At 39.2% G+C, this 18,747-nt stretch overlaps 1 protein-coding gene across 2 annotated transcripts in view; it reads right to left on the bottom strand.

The window, feature by feature from the left end:
* smarca2 (SWI/SNF related BAF chromatin remodeling complex subunit ATPase 2) overlaps window positions 1–18,261 on the bottom strand; it is a 59,456-nt gene extending 41,195 nt beyond the window's left edge. For both annotated transcript variants that reach the window (XM_028577416.1, XM_028577418.1), the window contains exons 1-11: window positions 18,141–18,261; window positions 16,195–16,458; window positions 15,310–15,439; window positions 13,744–14,136; window positions 12,688–12,789; window positions 9,114–9,363; window positions 3,541–3,667; window positions 2,911–3,084; window positions 2,217–2,390; window positions 1,554–1,724; window positions 809–859 (exon numbers count right to left, since the gene is read on the bottom strand). In XM_028577416.1, coding sequence (XP_028433217.1) covers window positions 809–859; window positions 1,554–1,724; window positions 2,217–2,390; window positions 2,911–3,084; window positions 3,541–3,667; window positions 9,114–9,363; window positions 12,688–12,789; window positions 13,744–14,136; window positions 15,310–15,439; window positions 16,195–16,428 — 1,806 coding nt within the window. In that variant the 5' untranslated portion in view covers window positions 16,429–16,458; window positions 18,141–18,261. The remainder of the gene's footprint in view (window positions 1–808; window positions 860–1,553; window positions 1,725–2,216; window positions 2,391–2,910; window positions 3,085–3,540; window positions 3,668–9,113; window positions 9,364–12,687; window positions 12,790–13,743; window positions 14,137–15,309; window positions 15,440–16,194; window positions 16,459–18,140) is intronic.
* Between the last annotated feature and the right edge of the window lie 486 nt (window positions 18,262–18,747).

The raw sequence follows: 18,747 nt of genomic DNA, 5'->3' as shown, positions 1-18,747 counted from the left end.
TATTTTGTGCATTTTCCTTGATAATCAAGCAAGTAGACTCATGATACCATTATATCGGAATCGCAGTATTGTAAATCGCAATATGACTTTTTGTCCAAATCATGCAGCAGGTAAATATCCTCAAAGAACAAAATTACAGACTGAGATCCATCTATAAATCAGGTAAGAATGTGAAATTTGTAATACCCTTTAAACCTGCAATAACTGTTTTTTTTGGCCAACTGGGGGCAGGAGAAACAAGTATGTGAACACAACATTGACATCATCTACATCAACAACAGTTACTTATTTACACATCCAGCAGTTACGAAGCAACTATCATTTATTTGGACTTGTGTTTCTGTCCATCTGATGAATGAAAGTCCAATATTCACTCTCTCATAGCTCTGGTTTTGGTCTCTGAGAACTCCAGAGGGAAATATCTGGCTCTTTAGCTGCTCAATGTTCCACTATGTTCACCATGGGTTGTTAGTGCCTTGTCACTGAAAACAGCTGCCTTCTATGGCCGAAACGACGCTGTGTGAATCACAACAGTAAAGTTGTGGCCCAACCAGCCAAACAATGAGCTAAAACCCACTATAAAGCTCTATTATACAGAGGGGAACTGCAGTTTTAGGTGATAATTTTCTGTCAGTTTATTACTATGTGTGACTCGTTTCACATAGGTATTATTTTCACATCGTTATTGTAAAAATCTTGTTTATAGCAGCTTTAAAACCTATAGGTACACAACAGGTACTCAATGTTAATGACATGACAAAATGGGAAAAAAAGGGAAAATATAACAACTTAAAGCTCTGCAGCTCACCTCTCCATCAGGTCCAATGGTACTGGGGCCTTCGCCATCTCCATCCGCCATCTAGACGTGGAAACACATAAACCCATTTAGCTGACATACCATTACAATTGTTGTTATTCTATATAAAACGTAAGGTATGTTTTAACTATAGGTAACACCAGCATTAGATAATCTCTCAGTAATGGTTGGCTATACTAGGCACTATAACATTGTTTCCTCCATTACTCCGTTTAAAGAGCAAGGAAGAGGTCTTCAACAGGATTATCAAAGGTCGTGTAGCGTGCTTTGTGTCCAGTCAAAGACGACACCAGATGAGTTTAATGATTAGTTCTGCCTCTCTGACAGAAGGTGTGAAATTATGTCGGGGTACTCTCAGCCCACCATGACATTGAGTTTGAGACCCTTTTAATGCTTTAAGTCACAAGAAGGTAAAGTCATCCTTGACAATTACTACATTGTCATTCTGGAAGAGGTTTGAAATAAACAAAATAATGAACCATGAGATTGAAGTGCTTTTAAGGCATAATTCATGCCACAATTGGTGGTCAGTGCTCCTAGAGAGGGTTGGATTGACTTTATGTAAGGACATACACGCAGCAACACTGAAAGAACATGAGCCCCAACCTCAATGTACTGTGTTTTGACCAAAAAGGAATAGAAATTTTTTCAGAAACTAGCAGAATACAAATCTGACATCTGTCAGCATGAAGCAACATCCTGTAAATGATCACCATTTGACCATTTATCTTCCTACCTTCTTTTTCTTCTTCTTCTTCTTCTTCTCCTTGGCAGCTTGGGCAGCTTTGTGTTCGTACACCAGGGTTGTGAGGTTGGCCACGTATTCATCCGTCTGCTGCAGCAAGTAGGCCAGACGCTTGTCCTTCTTTTGGTCAATTAGTTTTCGGTAGCCTTCCTCATCTTCTGCCTGAGTTTGGGGGTGGGGGGGGGGGGAAGATGGTGACAGGAAGTTAATGGCGGAAGAGGACCGAACTACTTGAGGACAACAATTGGCAAAAAGTATTATCTATAGCTAGCTATTATCTATAGCTAAAGTATTAGATCTGTAGCTCTGGTGTGCTAATGTATCAATCTAATATACCCGATCAGTGTTGGAGCACATACGAAACATATTAAATCAGGATCAGTTATCTGTAAGACACCTATTAATTAAATACTGTAAATAAATAGTCTCTACTTAATACAAAACTTAAAGTTATGGATATAACCCCGGTTCTCTGATAAGCATGAGTGAGTATCTAAAATGTTTTATAGACCGGTGCCTCAGATAATAAGCTTTGACTGTAAAAGAACCAAAAGTTTCACCGTTATCAGGTAAAATTTGTATGCCATATAGGACTGTGAAACATTTACTTTTAAAGGTGTGATATAATGTTTATTTAGATTTTCCAGCTCTTACCATGAGTCTCCTCATCCTCTCCTTCTCGATTCTCTCGGTCTCCTTCTTCTGTTCCCGCTCTGTGTTGGTGTGCCAGGTGGCGATAGCTCGAGTGAGTTTCTGCATTTTACCGGACACTGAGCGGTGATACTCTTTAAAGTCCTTAGCATGCTGAAGAATACTGTTGAGATATTCCTGAAAAACAGTTAAAAAACTTGTTTTAGTCTAAATGCTAATTTGCTAATGCTGAACAACATGGCACACATGAAAAGATCATGACGTGCTGCGTTGCCAAACTCCACTTTCTTGTTCAACGGTTTAATCCTGCCGCCTACATTTTTGTTCAGATTTTGGAGGTCCACTGTCAAGAAATAGACCACTGATGTCCGTTTTAATTTTTTCTCTTTTCCTGTTGCAGCTTGCAGAAAACCTTTGGTAAAGTAGCGGAAATAGAAAGTAAATTTAAAGTAATAGTGATTTGCAACTATATTCAGTATTAAATCCCAGTTATTATGACAGCACTTGTTTCCAGGGCATTGATGAAAAATTAATACAACTAGAAAAACACATGTTGCAAAGCTGTTCTGCTGCTGCACTGGTTCAATACTGAAGACTAAACTGGACCATTTTCTTCCTAAACCTAAAAACCAGCCCTGACACAGTGCTCTCCTCTGAACTTGATTATAAACACTGTAGTGTGGTAGTAGTGGATCACCTGATGTTTCTGTCTGCGCTTCTTTTCCTGCTCGAGCTTCTGCTGTTTCTCCAGCTTCTCAGTCATGCGTGCCTCCCTCAGCGTCTGCCGCTTGCTGCGTCTGTAAGCCTTGGAGTTGAGGGCCGTCTCCAGGGTCGTGTCTCGCCTCATACATGCCACCACGTCCTGTCTCAGCTGGAGAAATGCACAGATTAGGTACAGCAATGTCGAAACTGTACATGTTTTCAGTAAACTCAAACAGTAAGCTGAAATAATGCACCAAACTGCATAATTTTTTTAATTGCCTGAAAGATCCAATTAACAAAAACTTGGAGAAAACTTTGTATTATGGCGTTGTGGAGTTGCCGGTGAAATTCATTAGAAGATATTACAAATCTGGAGGTGGCGAGCCAAAAGGCAAAATGAGATCCTACTGCAATTACATTAATGACACTTTACATGATGTGCATCAAGTTAGTTTGCAATATTTATTACACACAGTTGACACTGGAGAGATTTAAGAAAACAACTGCCACATATCTATTGCTTTGAACTGTCTAGATATCACTAGGATGGCAATTTGTATAAATCTGGGTAAATTAATATTCTGTGAAGTCATATTTTACACGAAACATAGCAACTGCTGTGTACCTGCCGCTGGAAGTTAAGTAGACGCAGTGCCTTGAGCTCAACTGTGGCTTTAGTCCTCAGGTCGGGGGGCAGAGAGCCTGGCAAACTTTCCAGTTCCTGGATTCGATGTGCAATCCGAGCCTGCAACCTGAGGAACATTAGGACGATGGTAAATCAAACTGTAACAACTCTAACAACTACCCTGGAAAGACCACATAATATATGGACACTTGAGACACACGTGTACTTTTAGACGGCACCATCTCAACCTCCTCAGTCTGCATGGCAAAAGTGCCTCATCCCTCCAAGACCAGAGAAGAATGTTAAAGCATATGTTCACAGCACGCTGGGATACACAATTGCCCTAGAAAGGGATGAATAAAGTTGTTCTATACTGAATTAATTTAGCCAAACTTTCTGATTACAAAGTGATAATGATTAGAAGTAAAAGAGTATAAGTTTAGTGAAGCCCAATTTCCAAAATGAAAATATCAAGGCTGCAATTATCAATCTTCTTCTTTTTTTTTTTTCGCCTTAAGTGACAGTGCAGAGGAAGACTGTAAACAATTGGGGGAGGGGTATTAAATGCAACAATGGTCACCAGCTGGAATCAAACTGGGAACGTTGCAGTTATGTGGTGTGCACCTAAACCCTTGGGCTATCAGGAAACCCTCACTTTAAAATTGATTAAGTTATTGTTTAGCCAATAAAAAAAAAATTGAAATAAAATCATAATTCCCTAGACCTTAAGGTGGCATCTTAAAATGTGTTGTTTTGTCCAGTCAACAGATATTCAATTAACAATAATATAAAACATTATACATTATAAAATCCTCACATCTGAGAAACTAGAGCCAAGAAATGTTTGGAGTTTGTGGTTGATAAATGCCTTACACAATTATCAGACTATCAGCACTGTTGATGATTAATTAGTGTTGATTGACTGATGGCAGATATTAGAGCAGTGACCTGACATAATCAGAAGCCTTATGAAGGTAACCAGTAACATCATAATCTGAATTACAGCTAGACAGATAAATCTGCCAAGCTGATATACTGTATATCGGCCAATGTTAGCTCAATGCAGATATATTGGTATGGGTGTATATGTTGGCCGATAAGTAACACAAAATTGCAGTACAGAAATGCCAAACTGCAGTGTCTGTGTTACACAGTTTGATAGATTGATTGACATATTGTTTATGTTATGGGCCAATATATTGTTATCAGATTGTTATTTATTTTATTTATGTTTATTTGTATAGGGACAAGTATGTAGCATAGAGCTATGCCACACACCACAGCATTTATAGCATAAGCTAATTTGCAATGCACCTCCCTAGATGGAGCTTTTTTTTTCTAAATCAAATAAACTCAACACTTACATGAAAGACAATAGAGAACTTATGTATCTATCTACCTAAATAGATACATACATGCAAAAAATGCAAAAGTCACAAAAAAATACAGACAAAAACAATACAAAACACAGACTAAAACAATAAATAATTTAAACTGCCAAATATCAATATCAGTATTGGCCTCAAAAATCCAGTATCAGAATAATGGATTTCTATATTAGAAATAAATCAGCGATATACTGTATTGGTGTCACCTTTTGTATAAACTACCCAGCCATACAAAATCGTATTAAGTTTATACATTTCAGGCAAAGAAGTGTCTCCCTGAATGGTGTGATATACAATCACGTTATGAGGACTCTTTAGTACTGGTTATCAGTTGTTCCTACTGTTACCTATTTGGCTTTCTAAAGAACAGGTGTATGAACAGTTTATGTAAGTAAGTTTTTGGATGGTTCCATCAGAGGCAGTTTAGTATCTTTGTACAACTATAAGAACATAGCCTTGGCCTGCTCCTACGTTTCTGTATGCTGCATTTATGGCAGACACGCTGCAAGTTGTTTACTTTGTTCCACTCATTACGATTCAACAACACCTGCTGATATTTCCGTCATCAAAAGTGGTTCAAGAAAGCACAGAATGTAGCTTACTTTACCTCATACTCGCCCAAGGTAAAGAATGCATAATTTATAAGCTCTAACTTTGACTTTACTGTTTTGATTACTCAACTGTCAGGGGACCTCAGAAATTTACGAAGAAGAGCCTTTAAAGTTGTATGAAGGAAAAGAAGCCACAATAACATCCATGTATGCGCGCCTTCCTCATATTCCCATCAGGTGTCTCTTGTTTTTTATAAAATGATTCAGCCTGTAGGCTAATATCACAGTGGATATCAGCGTTGTGATTGTGTATGCACAGCACCTTTACCAAAGGCCATAGGTACTCCAACACAACATGCTCTTCACTTTATTAAGTTCACAGGTACATGTACTTCCCTCTGGAAATGTGTTGGCCTTGAGTCGTTCACAGTCACAACATGAAACTGACTGAATAGGACTTAATTTCTGTAACACTTCCTTTGCATCTTAAGTCTCAATTACATCAATTTAAAAAGGACAGGATACAGCAGATACAAGGTTCAGCACCTATCTCTGCCTCGGTGTGCTCCTGCACCTCGAGTGAGTGTGAGTGTGTGTAAGTGACCCAAACGTCTCCTGATAGTTTCTGCAATCATGCACCTACTTCGAGCTATCCACTTCCCACATTGGAGAAAATATCAGACTCCATCATGCAAAAAGAAGCCTGAATTCTCTCACACACAAAAATGTGTCGCATAAACATACACTGTGAAAAATACACCAGCACATCTCTATGTGCAACATTATGGTTGCTGTATTACATCGGATCACAACTCAAACTATTTCAACACAGAGGGACATGAAAAAGTTATATTAAAATTATACTTCCACTTGTTTCAGAGCTCCAAAAACTGTTGGAGTAAAGAAATATTTTTTATGTTTTTTGGTACAGTATACTTATTTTGAACATCTTTACGTTTGTTTTTTTTACACTGTTTATGATTGAAACGAAAGGAGCATTTTATCCTTTAAAATGATTTCGACACCGATTCTGAACATTATCAAAGACAAAAACACACAAAAGTCACCCATCTGTGATTTTTGAGACCATAACAGCCGATGTTGAAATTAGGAGTCAAGAAAAAGTAAATTTACAAAGCTAAAAATACCATGGCTGCCAATTAATGTTGATAATGGTAAGTGTTATTTTACATCAGGGTTGTAAATGATGTGGTTCATTTAGAAACACAATATCAAAATGACATGATGAAGATGTTATTTACGGACTGGTTTAATGATTAAATGTAGTTTAAGGTAGCCCAGGGAGGTTGTCAAGACCTGTTCAAGAACTGTTCATGAATTGTATGTGCAGTCAGGGCCAGATGTACTAACGCTTTTGCGCCTACTTCAGGTGTATTTGTTTCGCAACGTGTGCGTAAAAGCATGGCGAGGTATGTACAAACAGGCCGCACAGAAGTAAAAGCGCAGACTGGCTGTCACAGGGACCGAAAATGTCAAATTGCGCTTTTCCGTGTCATGCATATGCATTCATGGGAGGGTGAAGGGGAAAGTGGGAGTTTGCCATAAAGAGATGGGAGGAGAAGCGTAAAGTGCACCTAATTATGTATTCCGCGGTATGTACAAAAACCGCCCATGAAAGCGCGCCTCTATTTTGTGGTGAAAATTCTCTGCCTAAAAGCAGATTTAAACCAGCCACAAGCGGGTTTCCTTGCATATGCCTCCTGGTGAAATGGCAGCAGTAATCCGAGCAAGACGAAGATAGGCCAAGGAGACGAGCTGAAAGGATTTTTGCCACAAGGATCACACTTTTTCAGTTGAGTGAACACAAAATCATTAAGCGTTACAGATTAAGCAGCCATGCAATATTACAGTTACTGGAAGAAATCAAAGATGACATTGAATCTCCGACTCAGCGTTCATATTCCATTCCAGCAGTTGTTAAACTCCTCGCTACATTACAAATATTGGCATTAAGGGGTGGGAAAAACAATTGATTCTTAGATGCATTGCGATTCTTTCTAGAACGATTCGATGTTTGATTCTGATAAGTTAATAAAATGTGTTGATTTTTTTTTAAAAGTCACTGTCTCCAGACAAGTACAAATCAGAAAACAGAGTGACTGAAAGAGGATGGGATAATGGACAACAACTTAGAGTTTAGGCAAGAGTGCAGAAAAAAAACACACAAAAATGGCCAAAAGGAACAACAAAAATAAAAAATGTGTATATATACACATGATCTAATAATACATAAACTAATTAGGCAAAACACATATAGGCTGTTCATCTACTTTATCACATTACATCTGACCACCTCATGTTTCATGTTCTAAGAAGCCAATTATCCACCTTTAAACATGACTCAGCCTCTGACATGGAAGATTACTGGGAGAGAAGGTGGCTTTCACAAGCATGTTTAAGGCTTAAGCGTGGAATGACTACAAAACAAAAACCTCAGTAGACAAAACATTTCATTAAAACTTGTGTGTGACAAATACTGTATATGTCAAAATCTAAGCTTTGTCTAGCTGCTTTGTCTAGGAAGTGATTAGCAAACTCTGAGTAGCAAACTCAGATTTATATGTATATTTTTTTTAAATCAAGCATGGAAATGTACATAAAAAAAAAATTGTTGCATCGGGATGCATCAATAATTGGTTTAGAATCGAATCGTTGGCCTCTGAATCGGAATCGAAAGATGTCAAAAGATTCCCACCCCTAATTGGCATCAGGATCATTTCAAACAGTCATAGCATCAGCAGTGGGAATATCGCAGTCTGCACTCAGCCGTATCATAGCACCAGTACTTAAAGGTGCCCTGCCACACGTATTTCATTACTTTGTGGTAATGTCTGAAGTTCTACCATCGACTTACCTTGTTTCAAGCCATTCTAGTGTGGTATAGAAATTTGTTCCAGATCTCATTAATATTCAGTGAGCTAAGTTGCTTGACTCTGATTGGCTAACAGCTAGCCAATGAGAGCCTGGCTATCAGCATCCTTTACCCAGCACAACTGGGCAAGCTCATGAATAGTAATGAGCTCAGGCAACACAACGTCAGACCGACCAGCTTTTGTAATTGGCCTGATTTCTCCACTTATTTCTTTTCAGTGGCTAGAGCTGACAGAGGAGGTAGCAGTTCATTTTCATATTCATGACATAACACAAACACATACGGACCTAACATATTTCAAAAAATGCAAGTAAAAACGGTTTTGTGTGGCAGGGCACCTTTAACGCTTTGCTACAGCGCACTAGTCAATAGTGGGCAATACATTTCACCACCACTAATGCCGAAATAACCCCCATAAAGCTGTTACCTCATGAACAAGGAGATCAACCTCGTTATTGCTAAATCTTTGTTTTCGCCGTTTTGACTGACTTAGGGGCTAATCCATGATAGAAAGATGCGCGCAATTTACAGTATAGTGGGCGGAGAAATGTGCTCATTACCCGATGAACTGCAGGATTGGTAAATACAACGTGAGCTGAAGTATCACAGCGTGTGCGTTCTGCGGGTTGGCCATGGCTGATAACTCTACATTCACAAATGTACGTTCATCTGGCCCTCAGTGTTTCCATGCAGTACTGTATGATGACACCAGTGTTAAATGGGTGACAACGATTAATATACCTGTACTCTCGCTCTTGCAGGATCCCCACTGGGTCCAGGCCCTGGGGCTTCTGGATTGGTGTAATGCGGTTCTGTTTCTGCATCTGAAGCATGGGGGACACCTGCTGCCCAGGAGGCTGAGGGGTCACCGAATTGCCTGGCATGGGCCCAGCTGGCACAGCCGAGACCTGAGGTGGTGCAGGTGACGGGCGTCCACTGGGAACAGGGGTGAGGTGCTTCTGAGCATTGGCTTGATTTTCACCAACTTGACCTAGAGACCAAAGACTTTGTCTGTTATTGGGTCACTTCTCAGTGGGGCAGGTGAATACAGAAATGATCGAAATCACAAAAGAATCATGAGAACAATGTTCAGCTTGTAAGTTTACCATGGGGCTCAACATGGACAGATCTGCAGAGAAAGTGACTCCATTTACCCACACAGGTAGGCAGGTACATATCAACCAGGGTTTCCTCAATTCAGTGAAATAAGAACCAATATTTTTTTCATTTTCACAAACAGACTGGCAGCGGACCAGACACCTATACGTAACACTACAGGCCTTTCCCCTCCAAGGCCTTGGTCCAAGAGAGCTTCCCTGTTTCCATAGGTTTTCCCTCACTCCAAGGTTCCTCTTTAATTTAGATGTAGACCTCTTTCAAAAAAGTTTGTTTCCTCACCTGGGACCATTTTGCCATCAGAGCACCTTCCATGACCTATTGCTGTTTTGACTACTATAAAACATTAGGAAGTCAATGCAGTATTTATACCGTTTTGTACAGTTCTTTTTGTATCTTGTTTTTTTCTCTAAATATTTGTTAAACTTTAAAACTTTGAACGTTTTTTCAAAAATGAAAAAGTCTTAAAGCGCCCATATTATGCTAATTTTCAGGTTCATAATTGTATTTTAAGGTTGTACCAGAATAGGTTTACATGGTTTAAATTTTCAAAAAACACCATATTTTGTTGTACTGCACACAGCTCTCTCTCACTGCTGCAGATCCTCTTTTCACCTGGTCTCTGTTTTAGCTACAGAGTGAGACCTCTTTTCTTCTTCTTCTTCTTCTTCTGTACCATCTTTGATTGCACTTGCAAGTGCGCAGTAGCTCAGATGTAGATCATGTCAGCTAGCTAGCTCCATAGACAGTAAAAGAAAGGTTGTTTCTCCAACTTTGGTCAGTTACAAGGCAGGATTAGCTGGGAAACTACTAAATGAGGGCGCACATGTAAGTAGTTCTTTTGTAGATTATGGTGAACTTGTGTGTGTTGTAGCAGTGCTTTGCTATTGAGAACGAGGTAGCATACTAGCGTTAGCATGCTAATGCTAACACTACGAGCTAACGGTTGCGGTTAGCCACCTCGTTTTGGCTTGTGACGTAGAAAGCTGTGCCCATTTTGAAAAGCTCATCCAGAGACTGAAGGCAGGACACATTCAGAAACCGTATCTCACTCAGAACAGCATGGATGGATTTTTTTCAAAGTTTGTATGTGTGTGGAAGCACCAGGGACACAAAAGTACACCCCAAATCCCAGAAAAAGTGTTTTTTTTCATAATATGGGCACTTTAAAGTGATGGTTCAGAGTAATTTCACCCTAGGGTCCTTTGCACCATGACCTCGAGCCAAACACCCCCCCAGAAGCTTTTTTCAGCTGGGTCTAGCATTGGGAGAGTTAGCGTAGCAGCGTTATCAGCTGAATAGCTTAGCGCAGGGGCTAATGGACCCACGTTTGTATCTGTATCTGACCCCACTAATAATGCCCAAAATTATACCAAACGTCTACTGTAGTACATATAGGTTATGTACTCATAAAACGATGGATTGGAAAGTTTGTAAGTACACTAGAAGTTTATGAACACTTGCCTGCTGGCTTCTGCTCTCTGTTGCTGCTACCGGCAGTAAGACGAGTGCTTAGGGCTGTCTACAAATTACTACACCGAAAAGAGATGCAACAAAAATATTTTTTAATTTAACTTTTTTTTTTAACTAAGTGCTGTAGTATAACTAGCAGGGGACAAGTAATTACTGAGGTAAGTTTGGAGACATTACCTTATTTAATTATTTAATAAAGAAGTTTGGTATCATTTCGGGCATTATTAGTGGGGTCATTTACGAGATACAAACGTGGGTCCATTAGCCCCTGCGCTAAGCTATTTAGCTGATAACGCTGCTACGCTAACTCTCCCAATGCTACACCCAGCTGAAAAAAGCTTCTGGGGGGGTGTTTGGCTCGAGGTCATGGTGCAAAGGACTCTAGGGTGAAATTACTCCGAACCATCACTTTAACATAAATTCAACATATTAGCAAATATAAATCCCCACTGCTTACTGGCCTATAGGTAAGGTAGTCACTAAGGCCGTCCACAGATACAGTTAATCCTAAGGATTCACCGTGCCAACATGTTTAACATTAAAACATGATTTATAAAATCATGCCAACAATTATTAGGCTATTTTAATAGCTTAGTATCCTATGCAAAAAAAGGTATGTATAAAGGCTTTAGGACGCCCTACACATTATTGTAGGCCCAGTTTAATATGCAACTTCATTTTATACAATATATGTAGTAGGGGGTCCCTGCTCATCTCTCTTTCAGTTAAGGGGTCCTTGGCTTAAAAAACTGTTTTAAAACATGTTTTTATAATGCACTGTTAACCTGTACCTATATGGTGAAAACTGTAAAATAATGCTGAATGGTTAGGATTGAAAAAGTATCCACATTAAGCCACTAGTCAGGGAATGCACAAGGATATTGCTGTATTATTTTTTCCCATATTTTCAAACCCTATTTTTCATGTAATTTCATTGAGACCTATAAACTCAGGAGGATCATATAAATTATTATAAGTATACGTTAAGAGCTAAAAACAACTGGGATGGTTCTCAATGAATAAAATCCATCAGAGGTTGATCAATCGTTTAATTTTAATGACAGCTATGATTCCTTCCACCAGGGACCCCTGGCATAAGGTCTAATGTTTATATTAAATATTTATAAAATTAAAAAAAAGCTTCAAAAGCTTGGAAATCAAAGAATACATTTTTAATGCCACCAAGAGAAAAAAAGAACTGAAAACAGCTGCTTCAGTAACAAAGAACTGATTACTTTTTAGACTCACAGACTTTGATGTTTCATCCTAATGGGATTTTTCACTATAACATGTATTAATCATAATATTTTGCCCACATTTCCATAAAATTACTGTGGGTGTTGCAACAGTATTGTACTCTATCTTTCCCAGTTTTAATAGAAAATTATAGTTGTCCAGAGGGGCTGTCCAGATGACCAGCAAACCTATTCAAATTGTGTTTCGGGGCAGAAGTCTTCAAAGCCAGTGCTGTTACACTGTATTTAAGTCAACCATGTTTTGCAGCATTTTTCCACACTATTCCACGCAGTCTCATCAAAGAGAATCTGATGCAAGACTACACATCTAAGAGCTGGGTGTAGTTTGGTCAGTCTCAAATCTTTCACTCACACCTTAGATTATGGACATGTAGAATAAAAATGTGTATTGCAAGTCAAAGGTGATGCAGCTCACTGTGACTTTAGTCTACACTTACTGTTAACTCTACACTTATACAGTACTTACTTACCATCAGACCAAGGCTTGGGTCCTGTGCTTTGATTGTGTCCTTGCATGGTTGGGGTGGGGCAGGGACTTGACTGGGGACCACCCAAAGGTGCCATTGGCATACCTTCCAACACAATAACAATTCATATTTTAATAATTTTTTTGCATTGCAATTTTTGCAAAGTAAACAGATAATGTAAGCCTTTGATGGGACTGTTGCTATAGTTTGAAAAAAAGGGTTTTTAATTTCTTCAAAATGTTGTGATTTTGCTGTTAAAATTATCATTATTATATATTACAATTTTCTTGCATAGACTGAGCGATTATTTTATTAATTGTAAATAAATAAATAAAAAATCTGAAGATTAATCTTTGGTGAAAATAGCCATTAGTTGTAGCCTAAATATTTTGTAATTATACACAACAATCTATACCATTATCCTTTGCATTAGACCTTTTTTAAGATCCCCCCCAAGAAAAATGTTAGGCTAAATGTTGTACCTGACAATATATGGAGGGTAGGTGGAATATCCTTTTACATAATTTACCACAGAAGGCCTCCAAAAAATAGTGCAATAACAGCAGCAATATAAACACCACCAGAGTGAAATCTCATCAGATATGAGATTGTTTCCTAATATTATAAGCAAACAGACATTTATAAAAAATGAATCTTAGAAATCCCAAAAATCTTGACTGTTTATTTGACACCAAAATTGTGATTCTTACCATGAAAAACATTTCCAACGACTAAAAATGATTTGGATTTGAGAAGCTCAAATTGATCAAGATCTCTGGTCACGATTACACCTGTCTTCTGAATGCAAGCGGACACCCTGTTCATGCCAGGCAACAACTGCCAGGTTACATTACAGGTGTTGGTGCTCTCAGGTCAAAATCTTGGCCGCATTGAGATATGAACCATCCATGTATTGAGGTGGCCTGACTCACATTTCATGGAGGACACAGAGCTCATATTGAAGTGTCAAGTGTGCTCAGATCTGTTGCATCGGGTAACAACGTCACACTAAAGATCAAGTTAACCAGTCTGTATCACTGTAAAACTGTATCAACTTACCTGGAGGCCTGTTGTAAGGACTAGCAATTGGTGCCTGCTGCTGCGGCTGCTGCTGTTGTTGCTGCTGTTGCATTGTGGGTAGACTCCTCTTGCCCTGAACAGCTAGTTGGAGGTTTTCAGGCAGGGGTTGCCCACGGCCTAGGATCTTGTAGGCCAGGATTTGAGCTCTGAGCTGCTGCAGCTGGACCGGACTGAAAGCAGAAGGTCCCCGGCCCTGCTGGCTCATGTTGGACATGTTGGGCACGGCTGACTGGGGATCCATGGGCATCATGGGGCCTGACTGGGAGGAAGGCATGTGGGGCGGTGTGGGTCCCCTACCACCTCCACCTCCTGACATGGGACTAGAAGCATGCTCATGGACGCCCATGGGGGATGGATGGGGGGATATGTATCCTACAGTAGACAGGAAGGAGTTTGAATGATTTTAAATAACAAAAATTTACATTAGTATCCTTACAGCAATGGTTCCAAACCTGGGGATCGGAGCCCATTTTAGGGGTCATACAATTGAGCTAAGGGGGCCAAAGAAAACAAAAAACGGGTGATTTGTTTAACTTTGCATTTTTCTTGTTAATGACTGGGTTATTTTTACACTTGCAACCTGTCAAATGTATTACAATAAAACTGTATGAATATGAATAATTACCATTTGACTGGCCTGGTTATAATCTGTAGATATATGCAAACTGTCACTAGGGATTGTTTAAAGGGGACACAAGCTAAAGAGTAGAGATGCACCGATTACAACTTTCTAGGCCAATTCCGATTTTCATTGAGTTAGGCCAGCCAATACCGATTTTAGCCGATTCCAATTTCATTTTTTCTAACCACTTTATAGCACACACAAATATTTATTTTCTATCTTTTCTTTAATAGAACATTTTGCACAGAACATACAACATTTTTTGAAGAGATAATGGATCACTATAAAATAGAACTATATAAATTAGTCCTGGTGTGGGAAATTCACACACATCTAAAGTGAAACGTTAGAACCATTTCCTTCTTTTCACATCCAATATCCAACAAAAAAAATGTGATTTGGGTTTTTGGTGTCATCCCTCCACGCCCTACTTTTTCCTTGCAGGTGTTGCATATTACAAACTTGTTATCTTCTGCACACACGCTTTAGAATTTCCAAACAGATGACATGTTGCAGGTTAATTCACGAGGTTCCCTACATGTGCGAGAATAGCGCGGACACGCGCTTCACACCGCGGGCAGGTACACACGAAAAATAGACTGTGCTGTCGCGTCCGTGTGTGCGTGCGTCCTTGAGAACTGTAACTCGTATAACTTATTTTGTCAGTTAATTGTAGCGTTGACCAGCATGAAATCAGCATATGTCAGACTGACCTGCCGGTCGCCGGTCATGGTGGAGCATGTGAAAACCAGCCAATTCCGGTCACCGTCCGGTCTATCGGTGCGTCTCTACTAAAGAGGTTAGGAACCACTGCCCTAAAGTACTACTACTCAAGTTTCTGATGCTACTGAGCAAAAGAAAGGTACCTTACAACAAACTTAATAAAACAATGTTTTAATTTAAAAAACAAAGTGATACGATACCTTGGCTGTGCTGGTCCATCGGACTCTGTGGAGGCCCCATACCACTATGAAGAGATCTCATCCCAACACCTTTCATGTGACCAAAGTGCATCGCATCTGCCATGGTCTTCTCATTCATACCCTCCATGGTCTGAAAATAGAAAAAACATTGTACACAACACATTTTTACCTCAAACTGCGATTTCTAATGCAACCCTAAAATCAACATCTACAAAACTGAATGATGATAATAATCTAATCGTCATACATATTAAAAATTGTATTAATATTGTTGGCATTCAAGTTAAATGACTCATCTCACCTCTTGCGCTGAGCAAAACCACATTTCTCTTGCTATTTATCATTAGTCACATTTTTGTGGGCGAAAGAGGGAGGGAGATAAACAACTGGCTATGTAGCTATATTTCTAAGGTGCTACATGCCAAAATTGTCAAGACGCTCTCGCTAAAAGCATAGATATATCTCAAAAGAAGATAAAAACACACACACAAGCAGAGATATACTGCCCCTTGTAGATTTCCACACATTGTCTGAATGGATTTTTCAGTTTTAATTGCTTTTCATTTATTAAGGTATTTGAACTGTCAACAGATGATAAGTGAAAAAGAAAAGTATAGGCCAACACTTTCTAAATTACATTAAATAGATTTTGGTATTTCTGCCTTATCGGGCAAAAATTTTACAATTTAAAACGTCGGAAAAAGCCAAAACAAACTGTGAAAAGGCGTCAAAAAGGGCGAAAAAATAAGTGGTTTTTTTCAAGGTTGTTAACAGTAACAACTAAGCCTGCTGAAGACATCACAGAGATATAAAATAACTACTACAACACTGTCCTTGAGCAGGAGTGCCTTCAAAATACTCCTCACAGCAGAGGGCACAATGTACCTTGTGCATGGGATACATGCTGTCCTGAGAGTATTCACTTTGTCCCTGACCCTGCATGCCATGAGGTGCGTTGGGTGTTCCAGGTCCAGGACTGGGTCCCATCATACTGTGAACAGAGCCTGGGGAGGGGTCCGGTCCAGGGCTGGGGCCCAAGATGGGCCCTGGGGATAGACCTGCCCCTGGAGAAGGGCCAGGATGGGACATACCACCTGATGTGTCTGAAGGGGTGGACATCTACTGAACTGCTGGGAGCATACCAGACAGCTTCAGAGGAAAAAGCAGGGACAGGATTTTAATGCCATGCAAAAAACACAAGTCCAATACCACCATAAATGTAACGTATTTTTATATTTTAACTGTTGTTTAAATTGTCTTTCATTTCGGTTTTGAGTTGTGTGGCATGTATGAGATAAATTAAATAATGCTTCTCTTTATCACGCTGCTGCTTCATTGGACATGATTTCATTGTATAGGTGCTGCTATTTCTGTAGCATTTATGTGTACATTATTATTTTAAGCACTATGCAGTAAAAATATTTGCTTTGGGTGTTACGTGTGCCATATAATCTCACCATTTAGCATGTCATTCCCCATTTATCTCCCTCTCTACTGTCCACTGTCAATAGAAGTAAAAATCAATAAAGAATATGTAAATCATAGCTAGTGCTTCACATCAGCAGAGCTTGCATCTTTAGGCCTGACAGGTTTAAATGTATTCTCCAGTAAAAAAAATAAACTTTTAAGTCTCACTATAATGCAAAAAAAACCTGAACAGTAGACTAACAATAACAACTACAACAACAACATATGAAATAAATCATCCATAACATATACTTTACAGACATACAGAGATGTATTTGGTATATGGACAGCAAACCTTTGTGTAAACAAATGTCTTTTGTGGTTATTACTGCCAACTGCTCAGACTGTGCCATCACTGCACATCTTTCCATCTACCATAGCATCAGTCCGACTGACCACTTTTGTTTGTCACACTACAAACAAACAGTCTATTACTTCCTGCTGTCAAACCACAGAGGCATATGGCTGCTTAACACAATGACTCATCTCTCTGGTATTCTATAGAAAGGCTGTCAGTACTTTAATTACGACTACTATCAATGCTGTCACCTCATTTCCAGCAGAGGTAAATGTTTGAAAAATTACAATTACAGCGTTAAAACAACCCAATTCAATTTAATGGGGCGTTATTGGCATGAACCTTTCAATACAATGTTGCCAAAGCATCAACATGCAATTTGTCCAAATATTCGGACAGTAGACAATAAATAGTAATATGAACATCAACACAACATTGATTTATATTAATTATGTTTACAGTATCATTTGTAGGTGTGTAGGTGTGTGTGTGTGTGTGTGTGAAACCGATGTCTAAATAAATCAATCACCAATAACAAACGGAAGAAATAGCGCGATACAGGTTATATACATAGGTTAACATTCGCGTCACATCGTTGTTTTCTGACATGTACAGTTACAGTGACGTTAGCTTGGTAACCTAACGGTATCACTCCGTAGAACTAACATTAACGTTAACTCTGATTGGATCATGGCTTCGCCAAAAACTGGGGGCCATCACGGATATGCAGGCATGATCAATGTTTAAATGAAAGTCAAGCTCATGACATGACCTTGGCAGTATTTAAAGAGACAAAAATCAACTTTCATATTAGATTTAGAAGCAAACAATTCAACAAAACAAATCAAGTAGGTCGCTTTAGGCTGTCTACTTCGCTCGATCGTTGGGGAACTTAGCTAACAGCTACAGTAGCTAGCTAGCTGACGTTAGCTAGCATAGCAACTAGCCTGCTAGCTAGTCCAGAATCTCCAGCAAGCGAACTGTCAGAAAGTTTGGACGGTTAGCTGAACGATGAGTAGTTACATGTCAATATGCATCACAAACGAAGCGCCGTAAGTCAATTTACCTTTCGGCTGACCTGTAACAGCACACAATTAGATTGAAAAATTGTAATGTTTCTTCAAAATATGACTGCTGTCCAAAAGTTCACTCCCTCTCAGTGTTGTTTTGCTGGCATGTTCAAGTGTTTCTGTGTCGCCATTACTGATTTGTCAATGTCGCCGGAAATCCCGCCCCCCTCAACAGTGATTGGCTGGATCACACGACAATCTTCTCATTTTGTTTCTTGGTCGTGTATCTGCCTCTCTAACCACTGCTGTGCACTTTCTGGTTGACTGACCACTTCAAACAAGACGATACACATGCAAACGTTTAATGTAAACTTGAAGATAATGTCAACCATGATGAAATTAAAATAACAATGTAATAACTTGTGTTTAATACTGTGATAAGCACTAGTGCAAATGGGAAAGAGGTTCGTATCTGATGTTGTGCTAAACCCTCTTCCTGCTTTTAAAAATAGATAAATAGCCTAAATCTTATTTATTTCGTTGCGTTAACTATTGAAATTAACATTAAGGTCTAGCTATTTAAAGTTAGTTATGGCATTGGTGGAATACAACTACAACAAAGCACTGAGGTAGTACTTAAGTATATCCACTCCACGACATTTA

This window comes from Perca flavescens, chromosome 5 (assembly GCF_004354835.1).
Source record: "Perca flavescens isolate YP-PL-M2 chromosome 5, PFLA_1.0, whole genome shotgun sequence".
Classification (NCBI taxonomy): domain Eukaryota; kingdom Metazoa; phylum Chordata; class Actinopteri; order Perciformes; family Percidae; genus Perca; species Perca flavescens.
This window is presented reverse-complemented; position numbering and strand designations above follow the sequence as displayed.